The sequence below is a fragment of the Silene latifolia genome, chromosome Y (genome assembly GCF_048544455.1).
Source record: "Silene latifolia isolate original U9 population chromosome Y, ASM4854445v1, whole genome shotgun sequence".
Lineage (NCBI taxonomy): Eukaryota > Viridiplantae > Streptophyta > Magnoliopsida > Caryophyllales > Caryophyllaceae > Silene > Silene latifolia.
This window is the reverse complement of record NC_133538.1, coordinates 299,233,450-299,253,700: the sequence shown is the minus strand read 5'-3', so window position 1 is coordinate 299,253,700 and position 20,251 is coordinate 299,233,450. Positions and strand designations below refer to the sequence as shown.

General features: G+C 37.4%; 2 protein-coding genes across 2 annotated transcripts in view; both read left to right on the top strand.

Moving 5' to 3' along the window:
• The window catches only part of LOC141626931 (protein FAR1-RELATED SEQUENCE 2-like), a 53,674-nt gene that overhangs the window by 26,688 nt on the left and 6,735 nt on the right, over positions 1 to 20,251 (top strand). The window lies entirely within an intron of this gene.
• LOC141631007 (protein FAR1-RELATED SEQUENCE 5-like) overlaps positions 19,333 to 20,251 on the top strand; it is a 5,907-nt gene continuing 4,988 nt past the window's right edge. The window contains exon 1 of the mRNA XM_074443735.1: positions 19,333 to 19,348. Coding sequence (XP_074299836.1) covers positions 19,333 to 19,348 — 16 coding nt within the window. The remainder of the gene's footprint in view (positions 19,349 to 20,251) is intronic.

Here is a 20,251-nt window from a genome sequence, read left to right as displayed (position 1 = left end):
GAGCAAAACTCTTCCTCTTCTCCTCTCCATATGAACCGAAATTTGGGAGCTAAAAGACCAAATTTTTGGGTCAATTTTCTTGCAAAATTAGTATTATCTAGTCTTCATAATATTGGTTTGATTAAGAGAAAGCTTTGGGTATAAAGCCTTGGGAGAGATCCTATACTTGGGTCTTGGGTTGTTTGTTCTTCCATTTAAGGGATAGCTCAAGAACAAAAGAGAAGGAGAACTCTTTTGTGCCCATATATACCGATATTGCAATGTAAGAATAATGTTTCTTCCTCTCTTTGTTTTAATGTTTGCATGCATAAGATCATTAGTTAATTTTATGACAAATTAATTTATACATATATGAGTATGTTGTTAGGTATAAAGATCTACTTTTCCTTCAGAAACCATGAAAACCTATTTCGCGAGGGAGTGCACTCGGCCCTACCGGGGTACAAAACTTGTTACGTAGGGGAAGTGGGTGATAAATGTCTATCCACCGAATTCATGTTGATAAGGGATGAATCGGCCCTACCGTGCCCGAGTTGATGTGGATTTGGATCATGGACACATTTATTCGAAATTTGGATTGAACTCAACAAAAGTTTTTCGATAAGGGTTTCATCGGCCATACCGTGCCCTTGTCGGATGTGTTTTGGGCTATAGATAATTATAAGAGTAATTTTATCGACCAAGATTTCTAAAAGTAGAATCGATTAAACGTTAATCCACCGAGTTATATTGATAGAGGATGAATCGGCCCTACCGTGCCTAAGTCGATATGAATTTGGGTCTTGGAATCATTTATCTAGTTGGGTAGAGGTCACTAGAAAAATGCATAAAACTTGTTTAAATTATAATTTTTACGAGTATTATTATTAAAACGACATTTGTTTTACTCCTTCTATTTTGTTTTGTAGACCACTTCTTTTCTCATAGCAAATGTCAACACCAACCCCTAATGCCACGCCTCTTGCTAATACATCATGGCTCCGGTCCTTCATGGATCGATGTAAACTTGAAAAGAATGGGTCAAATTTCTCCGATTGGGATGCCCAACTCAAATTGGCCGCCCAAGGTGACGACAAGCTTCGTTACCTTACCGAGGCCTCTCCACCCGAACTTACTACTAGGTCGACCGCCGCCACTAGGGAAGCATATGAGGCTTACCAAAAGGAGTCCGCCGCAATGAAAAATGTCTTGATATTTGCGATGGAGGCGGACCTCCAAAGGAGAGCCTTTAAAATGGGCAATGCTAATGAGATTTACTCCAAGCTTGTGACAATGTTTTTACAAACTCCGCCACTACTACATTTAGATTCTATAACAACACTTTGCTATTGTTGCATAATGTCATATAAATGTTGCAATAGAGTTTATGCAACACTTAATCAAGTGCTACATCAGGTCTTGTTGCATTAGGTCATTGCAACGCTTAATGCAACACTTTTTAATCTGAAGCAACACTTTTGAAAAGTGTTGCATTGGTCATGTTTATGCAACGCTTTTTCAATTGCAAAGGCAACATTTTTTATCTTCTAATGCAACATTTCTTATGTAAAAAAAGCAACACTTCCTAAACTAATGCAATACTTTTCATGTTGATAAGCAACACTTATATCAAATTAAAGCAACATTTTTATTTTGGAAACACAACACTCGTTACGTCCCAAAATAACACTTATAATAAACAAATGCAACACTAATTTATTCAAAAATAACACTTAATAAAGTGCGACGACATAAGGACTTGTAAGGCACGCAACAATTGTAATTCTCTCTAATTGTGCATTCAATTGATTCAGTCTCAAAAATATATGTCAATTACATTTCAAAAAAGGATCAAAAGTAGAACTTCGATCGCAAATGTTCAATTATTTAACTAAAACAAATATAACAAATGTTTAAATAGAACAAATAATAATTCTTAACGACTATTTGAAAGCTACTAATTATAAGTCTTCATTCTTGTATTGTGAGCATATATATGTTGCCAGCCGGACAAAAAATCAACCCGTCATCATTGTTAATACCTCAAATGCAACCTGTAACATAAAAAATAGAGCATTATTAGATTTGAGGATTCAAAGGCTCAATAGGCATAGATGATACGTCACACTTAATTATCACGAAATAATAAATAATGCATTAAAGAACAACTAATTAACAAGGATGTGCAGAAAATAGAGTACGTGATTGTACACAAGGTGTAGCCTATGTGAAACGTTTGAGTTTGATCTGCAAAGGTAGGCCTGTCCAGCCATAATAATCACACCAAAGACTCAGAGACCCTCTGTTCTCGATAGCCAGGCCATTTTTCTACCTTTACATGATAAGCATACTAACCTGCCTTACTCTAATAATTCTGCATCATAAGTTCCAATCATAGCAGCCCTATTGACTACTCTATCTACCTACAGAATTTACTCTAACTACCTACTCTGCCTCATGCTACTAATAAAGTTTATCAATGGTCTGAATGGTTCAGAGGTACACAAGCATGCACCACCATAGGTGACCTGGTACAACAGTGCCTGGAATGGGTGGGTTAGTTGTGCTAAAAATCAGTTTATGGGATGACAATATGCACTAGAAGCTCTGAATACGAATGACAAATGACAAACTGATCAAGTATGACATGGATATTGAGTCCAATATGCACTAGAAGCTCTAATACTCCGGCACTTCAACACTTCATTTTAGACCAAAAAATCGAATATTTTGCTGAAAACAAAGGTATCCGACACTTGAATACGAGTCAGACTAACATAGCTAATAAGTGCAATACCTCGTGGTTGTAAGTTGTAACAAACCCTAATAGTTAGGGGAAATAGCATGAGGAAGATCTAGCGACATTAAACTTTGTTTGGATACACATGAAAAGGGAAATAGCATGAGTAAGATGGAGGGATAGGAAAGAAGATGATAGGAAATAGGAAGGGAGAACAATCCCATATACCTCAAAGATCAGACTAGTAAGAAGCTCCCACAATGTATACAAAGCTTAGATGAAACTACGGGTCGACTCAACTTATAAACAGAATCAAAAGGAACAAGTTACTTCACCTTTATGTAGCATTGAACTCATTTTATAGCTAGACCTCTAACTGTAACAGCCTGAATTATATCAAAAACAAAAAGCGATTATAAGTCATAAGAACGTATCATTATTGCTAAAAAAAAGTACTCCAATAAAAATAAATTGGAATGTAGAATGTCTTAGCTTACAATAAAGTAGAACAAAAGACTTGCTTGCCAGCATGCATATAATCCAAGGAATCCAAGTCATCAAATTATGAAATGGTCAAAGCACATTATTAATAGTCAATCTTATGGTACAAATAACAACAGGGGATTGCTAAATAGATTGTACATCAAATGTTTATAAGCCAAAAAATGTCATTAAGAATTGTCATCCGTAAGGCTTTAATCCATGTGACTCTCGACTAAAATCAAATACATTAACCAAAAGTCCAAAGCAAAGCTAATTGACAAAGTTTTGAGCGACTAATAAGTGCAATACCTGATTATTGTAACAAACACTAGCCAGGGTAGTGGAGTATCAACAATTCAACATCCTTTTTATCCCCTGTGCCCCTGATTTCACAAATCAAAATAAAGAGCAATTATTTATTAAAGATATAAAAGTAAAAACATATTGATTAAATCACAAAAACTATAATTTGTGGTCCGTCTCAAATTACCTTATAAAACTATGTACCAATTCATCAGATTAGTAAAGAAAACAAATAAAAATCAGAGATATCAATTATCAACAACCAAATAATGATATAATTGATGAGAAAAAGGAGGAAAAATGAAAATGAAATCAATTTAACAAATTAGGGTTTGAGTAATTGGGAATTTTAGTTAAAGAAATAAAAGAATAAGCCCATTTACAGTTAGAATTACAGAAATAGACTAACAATTTAATGGTAATAAGTCAAATAGAGATTGTATAACTCACCAATCTGAATTTGTTAATAAAAAATTGAGATTTGAGATTTGGGGGAAAACCTTTGTAATTGATTAAACTGCGGCTGAGCGCTTCTGGCCTAAGCAAGAGTAGACTAATGGTAGCGGAGAGGGTGCTAACAAAGAAAAGAAACGACAGACGAGTTTATGATGACGACTGTGTGTCGTGTTTAGGAGACGGAAGTTTTGAGAGGAATGAGAGGGATTCATTTTTCAGAGCGAAGTCGTCGAGTGAAGGTAGATGAAGTTATGAGCAAGGGAGCTGTGGTTTGGGTTTTAAAACTATATTTTAATACCAAAAACCATTTTTAAAAATGGTTTCTTTGATATTGATAAGTAACCATCTATTGTTGAAAAATGGTTTCTTTTACCTAAGAAACCATGTATCACAATTTTTGGTTATTTATTAATGATGCTTTTTCTCCATATTGTAGTAGTGGCATGAAAGAGAAACGAAGAAGATCGAATGAGAAAGGAGAAGCAAAGAGACGGTGGAAGTGTCGAATGAGAAAGGACGAAGAATATCGAAGAGTTTTTGTTACTGTATCAAATAAATGAATTGAATGACGCGTGATGGAAGGAATTGAAAGATTGAATAATAATATTGATTATTGATGGGAGATTCCAAAAAATAAAAACTGGCGCACAAACAAAATTTTCAGTAAAATGTTTTGAGCGGCTGAACAAAAAAATGAAATTTTTATAAAGGGTTTATAACTTATGTGATATAAGTGTTGCACAAGTGTTGCGATAAAATGCAACATTTTTATAAAAACGTTGCACTTCGATTAATACATTGCAACACTTATATTAAAGTGTTGCCCTATGTAAGTAAAAGCAACATTTATAAATTAAGCGTTGCTTAATTAACTGAAAATTGCAACACAAACCGTAAGTGTTGCACACGAAATGTTGCATTAGGTCTATTTTTGTAGTAGTGGCGCGCGGATCGTCCAATATGAGGCGGCCGCGGCATTCTTTGATCTGGACTTCAAAGAGGGCCAAAAGGTTAGCCCTCATGTGCTCAAACTTATGGAGCTTGTCGAGACCTTGAAGATTCAAAAGGTTGAAATCCCCAAAGAACTCATTGTAGATAGGATTCTACACTCCTTGTCCAAAGTGAAAGCATATGTTCAATTCCGGGTGAATTTTAACATGCAAGACAAGGATGTGTCTCTTGAAAAATTGCACAAGTTACTTGTGCAAGCCGAGAGGGACATGGGGTTAAATGTGAACCCCTCAAAGGATGTGCTTAACATAAGCACTAAGAGTAAGGGGAAGTTCAAGAAGAATGGGAGGAAGGGTAAGAAGCAAGCTCCCACATTCACCAAAGCTAGGACTTGTGAAGCTAGCACTTCAAAAATCAAGAAGGGTCCTCTTGATAAATTCCATTATTGTAATGGTATGGGACATTGGAAAAGAAATTGTTCCAAATACCTTGGTGATATTAAGGCTGGAAAGATCACTCCAGTAGGCAAATGACTATCCTTTCTTTTATGTTTCTAATTCAACTATGGTATTATGATACAAAGTTGTGATAATGTATCTCCCTTTTTATTGTAAATAGGGCCTCCACCAAGCAAAGACAAAGGAAAAGAAAAGCAAGCATAAGATACCATCAAGAAGCTAGGAATAGCTTTCATGGAGCTTTGCTTTTTATTGTCTTATTTTATTCATGTTTTGGATTTTAGAACCTTAAGTTTCCGTGTTTGACATGGAAAGGTATTTTGGATAATTTGTTGTATTTTGGATAATGGTGACTTGGTTTGCAACCCAAGTCACCCGTTTTATCATTTTATCATTTGTTCTAAAATTCGTGTTTCAATGCTTACTCTTAGAAACATATAACTTAAAATGATCTAATAGACAGATATAATGACGGGTTTCATTATATGTCCACATGCTTAAGGCTTGTGTATGATCATTTATAAAACGATTTTGAGTCTATGAACTCTCTTAAAGGAATGTCAATCACCAAGTACATTTACGAAATCTAAAACTATTAGTCAACCTATGAGATAGTTTTCCTTATACTTCAAATTCATTATTTGTGTCTCATATGCTATCTTTGAATCTCTAGTGTATTTATTCTAAAGATAGAGTGGGAGAAAAATGAGGACACAAACTCACACCAAGATAAGATTGTGTAGATGAGATCTACGCAAGAGAGAATGATTTGAATGAAGGTATATCTATTTAAATAGTATACCGGATAGATGAGATCTATGGTCTCAAGTAAGTTCTATATGACTAAAGAGACCAAGTGAAGTAATCATAGGAGTATATTCTTAAGATAACTACACGAGGAGACCAAAAGAAAGTTTTGGAAGAAAAATGACTAATGTAAAGTCTTAACAAGTTTTTGACTAAAGTTTATGAAAATTTTGACCAATAGTTTCAACCTTGAGATTTACTTAAGAGCCTAAATGAATCAATGTAACATCCTAGTAATAAGCGATATTTATGACTAGAGGTTGCAAGGATTGATATACCGATATCTTTAATAGCCAAAGTTTTAAACCACGCAGATGTCATTACTTAACCTCATTATGAAATGGTTAAACCTCCTTCCGAAAGGGTATTTCGAAGGACGTGTTCTAGATATTATTTATATTTGAATAATGACATCGCTACACATTATTATGATATGTGTGAGTTAGAGATTAAAATCTCTTTCCATAAGGTTAAGATGAGACCACTTCAAAATAGGTATTTTGAAGGGATATGATGGGAACATATATAGTTTTATCTTAATAACTTGGCAATGCAATTTATATTTCAATTTTTGAAAAGTTTCAATTGAGAAGTCAATTTCGAAATATGTGGAATTGAGTGGGAGTTAGGAAATTATCATGTGAAGACATGGAATTTAGTGAGAGATATCATCCTTTGAATGTTTACAACTCACCACTCATTAAAGAATGACGAGCTAATACCTTCCTTCATAGAGGAAGTTTTGAGTTTTCAATTCTGGATGAAAATGGACTATGATGAATCCAATTACATCAAGGGATGTTGGATAAATATTGGGAGATACACATCGAATCAACAGAAACATAGGTTATTCATCTAAATGAAATGTAATTGCCATTAGCAGTCATGGTCGTTCCTTGAACCTAAATATAGTTGATGACATGATTAAAAGTAACTAATGTTTCCGCCATTAGAATAATCATGTACATGTCCAATTATGAATCATATGCATAAGAGCATGATGATTGATTGGTAAGCCATAATAGAAACGTCATGAATTCTCGAGTAGAATCCGATGAGCGATTTCGGTGTTTGACGGAATACTCTATTATGTGTTAAGAGGTTGCACATATTACAGAAAGTTCGAACACACGTAAAGATTTATGAGAATCCTTAACCTTTCAAGCTAGAAGGAGAAATAAGAAGTTTTGGAAAGATACTTAGTTGAATAAGAAGTTACTCAAAACAAATCTTTCCTAAATATGCTAGGACTTGTTAGAAGTGCTAAGCTAATCATCTTGACAAATTGTTGCAAGACTCTACAAAACATGTACCTAGTGCATTGTGTGTGAATGGAGTACTTGATCAGTACAAGTTATATCATTCACCACAAATTCGTTCGTTATGTGATAATCGATAAGGAAGTTCTTTCAAGATAAAGAACCAAAATCGAGGTCGGGAACCTTGATGTGTACTTGGTAAGATTCATGCTATGAGAGAGAACATGAATGTAAAGGTAAATGCAAGTAAAAGAAGTTTGAACACATGGACACATGGCATGTTAAACTTCTATTGCAATCAATAAGTGCTTACACTTACGATTTGCATCACAAGGTTGTATTATGGTATTGACTACCCGAGTGTGATGTCGACATTTGTCGTTTGAGTTATTATTATTATTAACTCATCTTATACTTTGTTACATCCAACGAGTTGTAGAGACAATTGAACCCCGTTTAAGTGAACATGGATTAACATTGTATTTGCCCATAGTTACTTACATGAGGTGACGTCTCGAAGTGACTAGAGTGTGATGCGATTGATGGCAAGTTCAAGTGCCATAGAGTCATGTGAGATGACTAGTCGATCACATAGGCAGACTGCTTATAGAGTTCTGGCAAATTTATATCGCCTGGTCGTGGCGAGAGCTGCTATAGTATTCAAATGAGTCGATTCTTTTGACTAAAGACTATTCGCCTAAGATGGCACAGTTTCAGATTAACTTTGATTTGTGTTACTACGACCTTCGTAAATGGGGTCAAATGGGCATATTTTGGGTTATGATGGTTGTGGCTAGTCGAAGGGAATGAGTGCGATAGGAATTGTCCATCCCTAGTCAGGGTTATAACAATATCTCAGGGCCACTCGAGGAGTAATGAACTGGAAATGCGTGGCCACGCTCGGAAGGTATCTATGATAGATAAATCCGGTGAATCAGTTATTCTCCAGATCGAGGAAACCACTCTCGATATGATCACTTGCAAGTACGATCTGAAAGACACCTTGCATTGAGTGGGAGATAGTAATAGGACAAGAGAATTGGTTACGCACACTTGTCGAGGACAAGTGGGAGATTGTTGGGATATGTGTCCTCCGACAATAATGCGATCACGACTGTTGATCATGATGATCACATGTTTAAGTCTCATTATAAAGAATACAATTGGGAAGTAATATTTTACTGTCAACTGATCAACATATATGGGTAATGATTGGCTGACTAGAGTTTGACATTACTGGCGTGCGACGGTGGTGATCAGTTGATCCCCTAGGTCATACCTATAGGGCAACACTCTTAATTGATCATTTAATTAATCGTATAACGTTACGAGTTAATTAAATTACTTGAAAAATTGACGGACGATTTTGGAAGTAAAATTTACGTATCTCATTGAAATTTGATTAAATGAGATGCGGTCTGAGTAATTGAATTGTATTATTACTCAGATGAAATTATTGTTTAAAGAAACAATTAAATTTGAATGAATTATTATAAATACAATTTATTGTGATTTATAATTGGAGAAATATTTTGGTACAAGTAATTATGAATTACTAAGTCAATTTTTGTATATGACATATTTTTATTAATACGTTGATTTTTAATATGTTAAAAATACATAACAAATTTATGTTACATATGACATGTGACATATTGACAAATTTGACAAAAATAAAATGGGTTCCATTTTATGAGTGTACCGAAATTAAGAAGGGATTAGGCAAAATATTGTGTTGTTTAAATTAGTGGAAAACACAATCATTTGCATTATAGACTAGCCTTGCAACCTAATGCTTATTGTAAAGAACAACACAAGCATGCATTGGCTCCCCAAAATCCCCCCCTTCCACCCGGTTTTTGAGATGGAAAAACCATTATGGTTTTTCATCTTATTTTACCTAATAATACACTAAAAATGTAGTTAGTGCAATTCATTCTTTACTCATCCAAAATAAGAATTCTAGAGAGACAAAAAGCTCTCTTCTTCTTCTCTCCCAAAACCGAAAATATTAAGTGTTTTGTAATATTTTTGGGTCATTTTTCTACAAGATTAATATTGTACTAGTAACTATAATATTAATTTTAATTAAGAGTAAGCTTTGGGTATAAATCCTTGGGAGAGATCCTACACTTGGGTCTTTGTTCATCCAAAAGGGAAAGCTCAAGAACAAGAGAGAAAGGTGATCTCTCTTGTGCCCATATTAATCATATTTCCAATGTAAGAACAAGTTTCTTCTTTATTTTGTTTAAATGTTTACATGCATAAGATCATTAGTTCATTTTATGACAAATTAAATCATAGCATATATGAATATGTAAGTATATAGATCTACTTTTCCTTCAGTTCAGCCTAGCAATGTCTGACAGGGGCAACACTATCAGCATCCTTGTACCAAGCAAGCACCATCTAAGAGAGGGATATCAGGTAAGGCAAGCTAAAAAACCCTGGCCTGAGAGTAGTCCAAGTATAGATAAGCATTGGATACTATAAATTCCGCATCTGGATATGATTGAGCAACAACCTTGAGAGAAGCGGTTCCTACTTCTATGGGAGACCAAATCCATAAAGCCTACTATCTAGGAAGCATGATCAACAACCCTAGGAGATATTTTGCAAGCAGCCAACGTTCTTGGAATGATTCAACAACTACCTCACGTACACTTCTTATTTTCTAGCAATGATCACCATATTCAAGGAGCTAACCGTTTAAATATTTGAAGGCTATAAATAGAGAAGGATACCAGCGAGCATCACACACAACAACACTCATATACTTCTCCTCATATTCTTGCATAATTCATACCGATTGTACTTAGAATTATCATAAAAGTCTTAGTGAAATCCCCTTCCGGCTTGGTGCCCGTGGTTTTTTCCCATTACAAAGGGTTTTCCACGTATAAATCTTTGTGTTACTTTCATTTTATTTTCATTGCAATTAGTATCAATCAATTAGGCAAAGAATTCGAGCTAGATCACTCTAAACTATAATTTCCTGGCAAGATTGTCTCCTCCGCGTGAAATCTTGCTAAAACAATTGCCGCCCACCGCGGGGCATCTAGCTCCAAAATAATCAAAACCCATTCACAAACAAATCCATAAATTCCACAAAAATGACAGGTGACAGTATTGAACAACAACTAGCCGTAGCCAAAAAACAACTGGTGGAAATGGAGGCCTTAAAGGAGAAAGTGGGTCAGGCCGAGGCAGAGGTCCATAAGCTAAAAGAATCTGAGTCCAGTCTGAAGCAAAAATTGGAAAACAAACCATCATGTTCCAATTCCAAAATCCACCCGGGAACAGCATTTTCCTCTATCATCAGGAACATTGACTTCTCGAATTTTGGAAGTCCTATTCCTTCAATGAACAAGGGCGTAAACCCTGACTCAGATGTAGAGGATGTCCCTGATGAAACTGGTAACCCTGATAAGATGGGTGTAGCAATAATGATGGCAGTGGTTTTGGAAATCCAAAAACTCTATAACAAATTCCAAAAGATCCCTGGAGTACCAACCAACATAGAAGAAGTCAACCCTGAAAGTTATGTTTATTCACCCTTCGCAGATGAGATAGCCAGAGTGGACCTGTCAAAGAAGTTCGTCGTCCGATCAGTGAGAATCTATGATTGAACTACAGATCCACAAAATCATGTAGCCTTTTATTAACAAAGAATGTTGGCTACATCAGTACCAAGTGAGTTGAGACAAGTGTGCATGTGCAAAGGTTTTGGAACAAGCCTGACTAGACCAGCCTTGCAGTGGTACATGAACCTGTCTAACGGGAGCATCGGCATCAGATCCTTTGCTAACATGATAAATTCATTCAACCAACAATTCGCCAGCAGTAGAGAGCTTGAAAATAGATCCAGTGACTTGTATAGGATCAAGCAGAAACCAAAGGAGACACTCAAGGCATTCCTGACAAGATTCAACAAAGAGAAAATGTGTCTTCCAAGGTGTGATGTTGGGATAACTGTGGAGGCATTCAGGCAATGCTTGACATCAAGTTTTGAACTCTATGACCAACTCACCATGCATCCCTACCATACTTTTGAGGACATTCACGTGAAACCACTGGGTTATATCAGACTGGAAGAGGACAAAAGCTTTAAGTCTGATTCGTCAGTCAATGGAGCAGGATACGAGAGATCCACCAGAATAAGCAACAATCAAAGAGGAAATAGTTCCAGGCCATCTCCATATTTGAGGCCTGATATATCTGAAGTCAACCTTACCCAAGAGCAACGAGGTAATTCCTATACCTTTCCACCTATTTAGGAATATAACTTTTATGTTGGTATTGCAGGACTGATCAAACGACTTGACAACATGGGAGACATTGTTTAATGGCTAAGAAAGACTGACAACCCTAATTCCAGGAAAGATACAACCAGGTGGTGTGAATTCCACATGGATATTGGCCATACAGCTGATGAGTGCATAGGACTTCGCAAATAAGTAGCGTACCTGCTAAAGAAAGGCTACCTAAAAGATCTGATATAGTCAAAAGGCAAAAATGATGGCTCAGCTAGGAAAGATCAAGACAGCAGGCCAGAGTGTGACCTACCACCTCTACCACCAATCTATGAAGTCAAATTCATAAATGGCGGATCAGAGATATGCGGCCTGACCTACTCAATAGAAAAAAAGATAGCCAGGGAGACAAAGATAAAGTCACCTTACAAGCCCAGAAACCTGCCCCAGATCACATTTGATGATAGTGACATGCAAGGAGTCCCTGACTTACACCATGATGGCCTGGTCATCACTATACAAATTAGCTGATGTGTCCATTTTATATATGATTTTACCCCCATTTTAGCTCTATTTTACATGTCATTTGCACTAATATTAGTGATTATATGAGCTAATTCCATGTTCTAGTTGTATTTGCTTGTTTCTTTGTGTTTTGTAGGAATTTAAGCTTTTAGTAGCTTTTCCCGTCAAATAGCAAGCATACGAGTTCACGAGGCTAAAAAACACCAAGCATGACCGTGGAAGGCTGTGTTTCCAAGCCCAAGCAAGAAATCTGAAGCATGGGTTGATAATGCAAAATGATCATACAAAGAGCCCAAAAGAGAAGTCCAAATTCATTTGGAAAATATCAAGCTTGGGATGCTCTTTGGATGCTCTTAAGTTGTGTCGTTAAGCATTTACGCGGGTGAATTAAGGGACATTAATCGCATACATTGGATCCCTTAGAGCATTTAATCAAGAATTGAAGAAAGAAAATCAGAATTCACTCGGCCCCGATCGGGGTTTTCATGCTCTTGGTTTTTTACGTTATGCCCCTATTTCACTATAAATAGGGGCCTTAATCCGTCAATGTGGGATATCTTTTCCTACATAATTTTACTCTCCTTTAGCCTTAAGCACACAAATTCTCTCTTAGTTTTCATATTAGTTTTAATATTGTTAAGCATTTGGTTCTTGTTAAACAATTTGGTTCAAGCATTTAATTTGGTTCTTATTTCAATACAATCTTTCTTTTATCATTTGGGTTTGTTCTTCAATTCAAGTTCCAAGTTTCTATTTCGATAATTTCGTTTCTAGTTTATTACGTTGTTGCATTTTCATTATCGTTAATTTACAATTTATAATTTAGTTATTAGCATTTCATATTAGTTCGTTATCACATTTCATTATCATTATCGTTAATTTACATTTCTCATCATTAGTTATCTTACTTTTCATATGTTATCATTACTTAGTTTATTTATAATTTCTACAATTTCATTGAGTTATATTTATATTAATATCATGTTTATCATTTCATACATTGTTGTTAGTTTCATTTCCAACATGAGTGAGTAGTTCCCTTTTGTCTAGGGATTAGGGAAGTCATGCATTATTAATGTATGTAAATGTTAAATTAGGTTGATATAATATTGTCTATTTATTTCTATCACATGTTTGCATCGTCACGATTAATCATTCTTTAGTGGCCATATTCATTGATTAAGTTTGTTAATTCGTTCTATAAGTCGAGAGGCACGGAATCGAATTAGAATAAGCATGTGTTAGTAGGACGACCTAGTAATAACGAGAGTTCTCAAGGACCCGGTCTATGGTTAACAATAAGCCCGAGAGGTGGTTGTCTTTAAGCCTAAACAATTGACAATGTTATCTATTCCGAGTTTAACATGAACATTATCTATATACAATTGCATGCGTGACTTAACTCCCCTAGACTGTTTTAATCATACATTTTTACATCTTTTAATTTGTTAATCACCAATCCAACAAACCAATCAATCGTAATCGACCTTGATAGAATTCTATTCATAGCATTTCATAGCGCAATTCCGGTTTCCTTGTGTTCGACCCCTCGTACTACATTAATTTGTGTCTAGGGAAATTTATCTTAGATTAGGTGTGCGACAAAGCCTATCATTGGCACTGCTCGAGTACTAAGGATCCTTGTTGATGGAGGAAGTTCAGTTAACCTGATAATGCTGGATGTCCTAAAAGCAATGAAAATCAATGAGGAGCATATTACAAAGAAGTCCAGTGTCCTGGTAGGATTCAGTGGTGAAACCAGAAACACCCTTAGAGAAATATACCTGCCAACATATGCCGAGGGATTAGCATTCTATGAGAGATTTGGTGTCCTGGATTGCATGTCCTCCTACAACGCCATTCTGGACATGTCCTGGATCCACAATGTAAAAGCCATTCCTGCAACCTATCACCAGTGTGTCAAAATTCCAACAGAATGGGGGATAGCAATAATCACAGGTGAGCAGAAGTCGGCTCAGGAATGTTATACAGAGACCCTAAAGCCTTCCAAGTCAGGTAAGTCATGCGCCTACATAGCACAATCTCAAATGGAAACTGACCAGGTAATTCTAGACCTTGAGTATCCTGACAGGTATGTATTGGTAGGATCTGATGCCCGTGACAAAGTCAGGCCAGGTTTGGTAAGCTTCTTAAAGCAAAAATCTTCTTGTTTCGCCTGGTCTCATTTTGATATGACTGGCATTAACGCTAATGTTATTATCCATAAACTCAATATTGACACATCTCTCAAGCCTGTGCAGCAAAAAAGACGCAAATTTGTTCCTGGGCGCAATACCATTATCAATGAGGACGAAGACAAGCTCTTAAATAGGGGGATGATCAAGGAAGTCATCTACCCAGAGTGGCTGGAAAATGTGGTGGTGGTACAGAAGAAAAATGGCAAATGGAGAGTCTGTGTAGACTACACTGACCTGAACAAGGCATGTCCAAAATATCCATTCCCATTGCCACATATTGATGCCATGGTAGATATAACAGCAGGGCATCAGATGTTGACATTCATGGACGCTTCCAGGAGATTCAACCAAATCAAAATGCATCCAGTTGACCATGAGAGTACTATATTCATCATTGAAAGGGATATATACTGTTACACAGCAATGACCTTCAGCTTAAAGAATACAGGGGAAACTTATCAACGCCTAGTCAACATGATGTTCAAAGACCAAATTGGAGATACAATGGAAGTTTATATTGATGACATGGTGGTCAAGTCAAATAATGTAGAGGTCCAAATTTGTCCTATCACTGTGGACACTGACTCTTGGACAAAGCCATACATTGATTGGTTCCTGTGAGGCATACTACCTCAGGGCAGACATGCAGCAATCAAGAGCCTTTAAAATTAAAGCATCTACTTATACTATCATCAATAACATATTGTTTAAAAATTCTAGGGCTGGACCATACTTGCGATACCTCGAACCACATGAGGCCGAACAAGTCATCCAGGAGATTCATGACGGATATTGTGGCAACCACAAAGGAGTCAGGAGCCTGGTAAGCAAAGTCCCAGAACAGGTTATTTCTGGCCAACATTGAGGGCCTAATGCCTGGTGTACATTTCAAAATACGAAGCTTGTCAACTACATTCCCCATTCATCCATCACCTATCTGAGATGTTACACTCAATCTCAGCTCCCTGGCCGTTCATGAAATAGGGGATGGACATTGTGGGCAAACTACCTGGACAGAAAGTATTCATGCTGGCAATGACTGATTATTTTTCCAAATGGATAGAAGCAGTCTCATACAGGCAAATTATGGAGAAGGAAGTCATATCATTTATCAAAAAGAACATAATATGTCGATATGGGATTCCATCAGAGATAGTGTGCGACAATGGCACACAATTTGTGGGTAAAAAGATAATGACTTTTTGCGCATAATGGAATATAAATATGTTAACATCCACACCAAGCTACCCAAAGGCAAATTGGTAGGCCGAATCCAGTAACAAGGTAGTAATTAGTTGCCTATAGAAGAAGTTGAAGAGAAGAAAAGGCAGATGGACTGAAGAGCTCCCACTAGTCCTCTAGGAAGATAGAACTACGCCTAAAACTTAGACTGGACAGACTCCATACCCTCTAGTCTATGGTTGCAAAGCAGTCATCCCTCCAGAGATAAATGTACCAACATCCAGATGCAGCCTGAACACTGTTGAGAAGAATGAATCCCTAATGAAGGATACCCTAATCTTGGCTGAAGAATTAAGGGATGCAGCCAAGATCATAAATGCATCCTATCAGCAAACTGTAGCAAGAAGCTACAACAAAAATGCGAACATCAGAGTATTCAGGGAAGGTGACCTAGTGTTGCGAAAGATTTTTCCAAACACAAAGGAAAAAACTGCAGGAAAACTAGCCCCTGTATGGGAAGGACCTTATTTGATTGATTCAATAGTTGGTCAAGGAGCCTATATGCTACAAACTCTAGAAGGTGACATGATATCATGCTCATGGAATGTCACTTACCTAAAAACTCACATATAGAGCCAGCCATTATTATCTTATGTTCTTTTTATATGACCCAGGTATACCTGCTCAGTTTAATTTCATGTTATTTGCCTGGCATGCTTCTAAGTATTTGTAATTTCCATTCCATGAATAAAAATGTTATGTGCTTGATTCGATGTTATCTCTTGCAATATGTTTGTTAAACTTTCTCTCTATTTTCTTCACCAACATACAAATACAACATTAAGAATCCCGAAAACTTGTTTTACGCTTTTTGTAATTATTATACATTCTACTATTACTTGCTTATACAAATATTCAGGATTGAGGGCCACTTCACTAGCCTGAACAGCATTTCAGATAATGCTTCACATAAACCGACATAATAAAGAACACTTGATCTCACTGTTTTGTCGCACCTAAACTATCCAAAAAACTAAGCTCAGTATAAAAACAAGTAGGGTGGTGAAAGATCCGGATCACTTCTTTAAGCCCTCCACAGAGGCATAAACTAAGCCCTCCTAACAGGCTGAGGGCCATAAGGCCTCCAGATAGGCAAAACCCCCTACACTGACAACAAAAAAGCAAAGTACACCAAAACTCAAAAAACGAAGTTGCTTATTTATATAAATGCACCTAAGGCAGATTCTTCAAAACACTGCCAATCACAGCAATGTTTGAAAGCCTGTCCCATAGCAGCATTGTTCAAAGCAAAAAATTAATACTTAATGTCTTTATAGGGACATCCCCCTTGGATGGGCCGAAACAAACTCCAAACTTAATGTCTTTTCCAGGGAACATCCCCCCCTGGATGGGCCAAAATACCAACTAAATAAAAATTCTTTAACCTACCCTAGAAGCAATGGCAAAACCAACCCCTTTATCAAGCATCTCCTCATCCTCCTCACTGGCCTCATCACTATTAGCCTCACCTTTGTCCTTGGAAGGAGGGAAGTCAACCTCTTTATTCCCATGAAGCTTGTGCAGCTCAGGGTAGGTGGCGTTTAATCCGCCATCTCCTTGCCAGGGTTCCAGAATGGCCTGACCTCAGCAGGGTCCCTCATGGCATCCACCCTGAATTTGCCAAAGAAAAATATGGCAGCATCCTTGTACCTGGCTTGAACTTCATCCATATCAGCTGCCAGGTCCTCATTCTTGTGCAGCAGTTCTTACATAGCCTACTTCTCAGCCTGGAGTTCAGCCTTGGTAGCGGCACACTCGTCCTTGACAATGTTCAGCTACACCTGGGTGGACTTAACATCATTATAAGCAGATCCCAGCTTTGATTTAGCAACCACCTATTCAGCCTTACAAATCTTCAACTCTTTTGTGGCCTCCAACTCTCCCACCATTCCATGAATCTTCCAATCCAGAATGCCAATCTTTGAAAGGGCAGATTTTACTTGACATGCACTCGGCAACTGAGGGCCAAAGAATGTTAAAAGTTGAAAACAAAAGATCATAAATTCTACCTCTTGGGCCAAAGTGAGCAGGCTAGCAATGTTACCCCTGAATGCAATCCGGGAGACTACAACCTGAGCTGAAGTCTCCTCCACATTTAAAGAAACCAATTGGTCATCAACCTTGAAAGAGAATACCTGAATTTGCTCCTTAGTAGCCTGGAGATTTCCAGTTCTAGCCCTAACCTCCCTAACTTCCCTGACTTCTCTAGTTTCCTCTACAACAGCAGGAATTTCGTCCTCCCTCCTTCTCTTATGTGATGGGCCTGCCTGGGATGGAGTAGACTGTACTATTTCAGGTAGAGTCCTGGAAAGTTGATCAGTTGGCACCAGAATCTGGAGAGGGGCGGTACTATCACTGCCTATAGCCTCTCCACTTCGAGATCTTTCCTCAGCAAACTGGGAGATACCCGCCTTCATATCTGCCAGGCCAAACCCAGCAATCCTAGCAGACGATCTGGTCACTACAAGACGAGTCCCTATATCAGCAATATACACATAAATTCAAAATCAACGAAAAGCAGATACAAGCCTTGTTGTTAAAGGATAAAGCCACAGAACCCTTGGAGGATTTGGAAGCCTTGTAAGTATTCAGCTTAGCCCTCATAAACCTTTGGAATGGTTCCGGACCTATGCAGCTAAGCCAGCTTCCTTCCTCATCAGACAAAGCCATTAAGTTAACAATCTTATCAGCCGAACCCTCAGTCGCAGGGTCACAACACCAGTCAGCCACTAAAGGAGAAATACAAGTAAGTATACACCACACTTTTTCCATACTTTTTATCATTCGCTAAACATGCAGGCAAGAGGAGGAATGGACTTACTAGACTTCAAGGCCGAGTAACTCAGATATTCCAATTCAGGACCAACAGAGTCAGCCCTAATAAATATAATAGTCTTGGCCCACCTCTTATCATCACCAGTATCGAAATTATTTGTTACGGGCGCCATCTTTGACCTAACACTGAAATTGAACCTTCTAGGAGAATTGCTTTTTAAATGGTAAACATTCATTAGATCATCAAGAGTGAAAACCAGGTTGTGCTTGGCGCATAAGCTCTTAACAGAATGGACAACTTTCCACACCATTGGCATTACTTGAAAGGGCAGAACTTGAGTAGGTTTGATGACATCACTCATCAGGGGACTAAAAGGAAGCCTGCATCCAACCTTGAAAGCCCATTCAAATATACAGAACCAGCCAGAGCTACACCAGTTGCCCCTGACATGACCATTCTCAGAAATCCAAACTTCCGTCTCTTGTGGGATTAGACCCTTGCTCTTCAAGAAGTGTTCAAAAGAACGTTAAAGAAGGTTCTCCTCAGGAAAATATGAAGAAAGAGGCTTTGCCGGGGCAAAGGCGTAATCTTTATGCATAACAACAATAATTTCAGCGGTTGGTTCAACTTCAACCACCTCATCTTCTGGTATCGTATCAGGCACATCGACAACATCAGTTGTGCCTTCTATTTAAGCAACTTTGGAAGCAGCAACCTTCCTCTTTAGCGCCATGATAATGAATTAAAAAGGGAAGGTAATTGTTTCAGATTTTGGTTGAAGGTGTTTGAAGTAAGATAGAAAAGAAAACTACGGAAAGAATGTGAAAATGAAAGACGGTGAAAAATCTTTTTATAAGTGGTTCAAAGTTTTTTAGGGTTAATGCAAGTGGATGAGTGCAATCATGACTCTCCTAGAAGGTAACGCAACTACCCGCATTTATTCTCTTATCTGTTAAACGATCAAATTAGATGGGACTTTTGCATTATCCGGAAATTTGCATAGCCTGGTCTTACTCAGAAGAAATACACCATGACAGGTTATCTCCTTATCCCTGGCCAGATCCAGTAGAAATAAGGAGATAAGAAGTAATTGTTGAGCCAGGATAAATCATGTCTAATCAGGAGACGTTCAGCCTACCAATGCCTGGCAGAGGCAACACTAGCAGCATCGTTGTACCAAGTAGGCACCATCCAGGAGAGGGATATTAGGTTAGGCAAGCTAAAATACTCTAGCCTGAGAGCACTCCAAGTATAAATAAGCATTGGATACTATAAATTCCGCATATGATTGATCAACAACCTTGAGAGAAGCGGTTCCTACTTCTATGGGAGAACAAGTCCATGAAGAGTACTATCTAGAAAGCATGATCAACAACCCTATGAGATATTTTGCAAGCAGCCAACGTTCTTGGGATGAGTCAACAACTACCTCACACACACTCCCTATTTTCTAGCAACGATCACTATATTCAAAGGAGCTAACCATTTAAACATTTGAAGGCTATAAATCGAGATGGATACTAGCGAGCTTCACACACAACAACACTCATATACTCTTACTCTAATTATTGAATTATTCATACCTATTGTACTTATAATTATCATAAAAATCATAGTGAAATTCCCTCATGGCTAGGTGCCCGTGGTTTTTCCCATTACAAAGGGTTTTCGACGTATAAATCTTTTTGTTACTTCTATTTTATTTTCATTGCGATTGGTATCAATCAATCAGGCAAATAATTCGAGCTAGATCACCCTACACTATAATTTCCTGGCAAGATTGTCTCCTCCGCGTGAAATCTTGCTAAAATAATAGCGATG